Below are 3,845 nucleotides of genomic sequence, written 5' to 3'. Positions count from 1 at the left end.
CCGAGAAAAGCGTCTGGGTTTTTAATAACATGAACTTAATTGCTACTGTTAGAAAATGATGTATAATATTATAAAAATGCCTTTTGTAATGTCATAAAATTATGTTTTGTTCTAATATTAGAAAATTATCATTCTATATATTAGAAAAGTAATTTTGCAATCTTCGAGAAGCATTTTGTTTGAAAATCTACTTCGAGAAAATGCTTATTTTTCCACAACTGTTGACCATTATTTATGACGATACGTATGCTTGTTCATGAGCAAATAATTGAATATATGAAAGTAACCTTTGTATAAAGTAATATATTATTTTTATGTAAATGTTTGACATTTCACGCAGATTTTAGAAATAAGCCGAATACTTTGTGTATATAGTGCATTACATATAGACGATCACCATCAAGTTGGTGCTTTTTTGAAGTACTCCGATTTGCTTCAGTGTAACATGCTATCATTTAATGACTCACACGTAGGTAGTCAGCAGTCTATTTTGAATTCTGTGGGTGGAGTCTAAGATTCGTCATTCATGATAATTACCTATCGCATGCTGTGCCTCGTTCTGAACACTGTACTTTACACCACGGTCGCGTAAGGTGAATACAAGATTTCCTTTCACTTTGCATCAAATATGGCGACCGCCACACATTTCCAGTCGAACTGTGGAATTTGCCTTCAGTCTTACAAAAGGCCTAAAATATTGCCATGTTTTCATAGTTACTGTGAAGCGTGTTTATCGTCACACATATCCAAAGCAAACCCAGATTCCAAGTTTCAATGTCCGCTGTGTAGGACAGATATTAACATTCCGGAGGGTGGGGCTGGTTCTTTTCAGACCAATTTCTATATCGAGACAAAAGAGGAAGAGAATTTGGAAGAAAAGGAATCCGAAGAAATTGCTTCTTTATGCGAAAACTGTGATGATGAACCAAAGCCGAAGGCTACATCTTACTGTGAGGTATGTGAACAGAAAATCTGTGATGAATGTACCCAACTCCATAAAAAACTCAAGATCACAAGAGAACATGAACTGACTAGTTTGAAAGTTATTAAGAACAAAAAGCGTGACCAGCCAAAGTGTTTTAATCATGAGTCAAACGTTGTCAATGGTTATTGCTTAACTTGTGAGAAGTTTGTATGTCCTTCATGTGAAGATGCGGTTCACGACCTGCATAAAATAGAGCCGATCGATGTTGCTGCAAAGCTCAAACGAACTATTTTGAATAAAGAATGGATAGCAAGTGAAAGGTTTTGTTCTAACGAGAGGATACTCAAGATTATATCAAAGAGAGAGTCCACCATTGAAGAAATGGAAAGAAAAGCGAAAGAGGATTTGCAAGAAAGAGCAGAAGAGATTAAAATCAAAATTGATGCTGGCGTTAAGAAGATAGAAGAGGATATCATGAAAATATGTGAGGGTGAGAAAGAAAAGTTGCAACAAGTGAGAGCAGATATTGATAGCACCAATGAAAAATCAATGACTTTGAAGAAATGGATTACATCAGCGAGTGATGCAGAAGTTTTAAGGGATTGCAATAGGATTCTATTTGAAGTGAAGGAAGTCAATGCATCTTCGCCAATGAATATTGCAGACATAAATCTGGTCACATTTAAAAGAAAAGAAGAAGACGAAGACGAAGACGAAGACGAAGACGAAGACTTTGAGTGGGAAAAAATCGGCGAGGTTGTTACTAACAAAATTACATCGTCGATTATGGAAATGGAAATAATGAGTGCCTTTTGTACACCCGATTTTGGTGACATAAAATGCATAATACAGTGCCAGCGAGGGGAGGTTTGGATATCAGAGGCCGGAACTAAAGGTCTTACCATGTTCAATGAGCGGGGCTCAGAGCATAAGAAAATGTTAGAGCAATTTGAGATAGCATCTGTTGCAATTGGAAACGATGGCACTCTGTTCATATCTGCACAAAACGAGAAATCAATCTATAAAATTAGCGAAAACAACAAATCCTCAATATACTGCACGTTATCGTCTATTCCCGGTGACCTAGCTGTTTTTGACAATGGAAATATTGCTGTTTGTTGCAATGGACCACCAAAATTATTGATCATCGACGAAACTGGTAAAGTTATAAGACAGTATGCACCACGGGGGTCCATGTTTAGGACACTACTTCATGTTGCTGTGTGTAAATTCACAGACATTCTCGCACTGTGTGCACAAGACAACACTTCCACTGGACAGCTAGGCGAGGCCGTTGACAGTTTGCAACAAGCAGTACCAAATCCTATATTTGCAAAATCGGTCCAAAATCCTAAAACTGGTTTGACATTTGGTTCCATTCCATTTGGTGCATCAGTTTCGACCCCATTTCAAGCAGCAATATTTCAAGAACCATTCAACTTAAAAGGCATGAAAGGAAACATTTTCTTGTTCGATCAGAAAGGAAACATGATGTCCAAAAGCAACTACCAAGTTTATGATTTGATCTTTGACCATCATGGTCACTTGCTTGTTTCCCTTGATGAAGGTAATATAGATGTTTTGGACAACAAGGGCAACATCCTGGCTTGCCTGAGACCACATGGAGGTGATTTTCTATTTGGAAAGATAGCCATAGTTTCGTTCAATCAACTGTGGATTGGGCAATCTGGACGAATCAACGTGTTCAGGTATCCAGATATTAGCAGCATGCACCACGGATAAAGATCAGACGATTAAATCCAAAGATTTTTCATGTAATATAATTGACAGTCAACTAATATCATCTAGGAGCTTACAGCATGTTTGAAAGACTTCGATGAGACAGTTAAGCCACTGGCTAACATGTTAAGAGACTTCAGTGAGAAAATTAGGCCACTGGATAAAGGAACTGCACCGGTTGTCTCATTCATCCGGTTATTGTACGTTTATTGTTTGTAATTCTGAGCATTATTGTTGAACTTGAATGATGACAAATTAACACTGAATTTGATGTGCAATTTGACTTTGCAATTAGGATAAATACCGCATAGATTTAAGAATGAGTAATTATCACGAAGTAACCAGTTTATGTGTAACTACTCGTGCATTGTATGTACATAGCAATTCATACTTTTTCAACACACTTGCTTTGACGGTTGACTATATTGTTATTTGGATGGGAAATAATAAACAAAACGAAGAAAAAACTTCTGTATATTAATACAAAACATTCATGCGATTGGAATAAATAAATGAATAAAAAGTTAACGAAATAACCCAGCATTTATTCCTAATAACATATTTGCCAGTTTGGGCATCATTATCGACTATTATTGCTTAAAGATGGAAAGTCCTCAAGAAAAAATGAAGGAAAGAAAGATTATATTTAAATGTCACTTGCAGACTTATACTTAAGTTTGCCACAAAGGTGGAAAAAAAACCTTGTACTAAATCGATGCTATCAATTAAATACAAATGAAAGATTGTTAATAAGATTTTAAAGTCTCAATTGAAAAAATCGAAACATTATTGACATGTCCAGCTGAATACTCCCACAGCAGAAGCATTTTAGTCTGGTCTTATTTGAAAGGGCTAGTTGCAAGTTAACACTTGACAGCATACATCAATAGTTTCTCCAGTTACCTCGCTTTAGTAACTCTACACACGAATATGGTTTTGTTTAAAGTACGTAAGGCCCTATGTTACTCTTGAGAACAACTGATTTCATCTGGTATTCAAGCACCCCTTTTGTAGTCAAAACTAAAATGCATTCTTTTAGTTTACATGCAAAGAAAATTAACCTAACCTCAAAAGATGCATGTACACCTCAACTGGCTGATTATCGGCAATGACGAATGTGTTATGACATCTTTAGACCTATCTTCAGCAAATCTCTTATACTTTACCGGTCATTTAGGCG

At 36.3% G+C, this 3,845-nt stretch overlaps 1 protein-coding gene across 1 annotated transcript; it reads left to right on the top strand.

Moving 5' to 3' along the window:
* Nucleotides 1-628: 628 nt before the first annotated feature.
* On the top strand, nucleotides 629-2,668 carry LOC149771674 (uncharacterized). Its single transcript, XM_089948255.1, has one exon. The coding sequence runs from the start codon at nucleotides 629-631 to the stop codon at nucleotides 2,666-2,668; it is 2,040 nt and encodes a 679-aa protein (XP_089804381.1).
* Nucleotides 2,669-3,845: the final 1,177 nt, after the last annotated feature.

Source organism: Sinohyriopsis cumingii, unplaced genomic scaffold (genome assembly GCF_028554795.1).
Source record: "Sinohyriopsis cumingii isolate HCF-2022 unplaced genomic scaffold, ASM2855479v2 utg001742l, whole genome shotgun sequence".
Classification (NCBI taxonomy): Eukaryota; Metazoa; Mollusca; class Bivalvia; order Unionida; family Unionidae; genus Sinohyriopsis; species Sinohyriopsis cumingii.
Note: the sequence above shows the minus strand (reverse complement) of the source record. Positions and strands in the feature narration are given on the sequence as shown.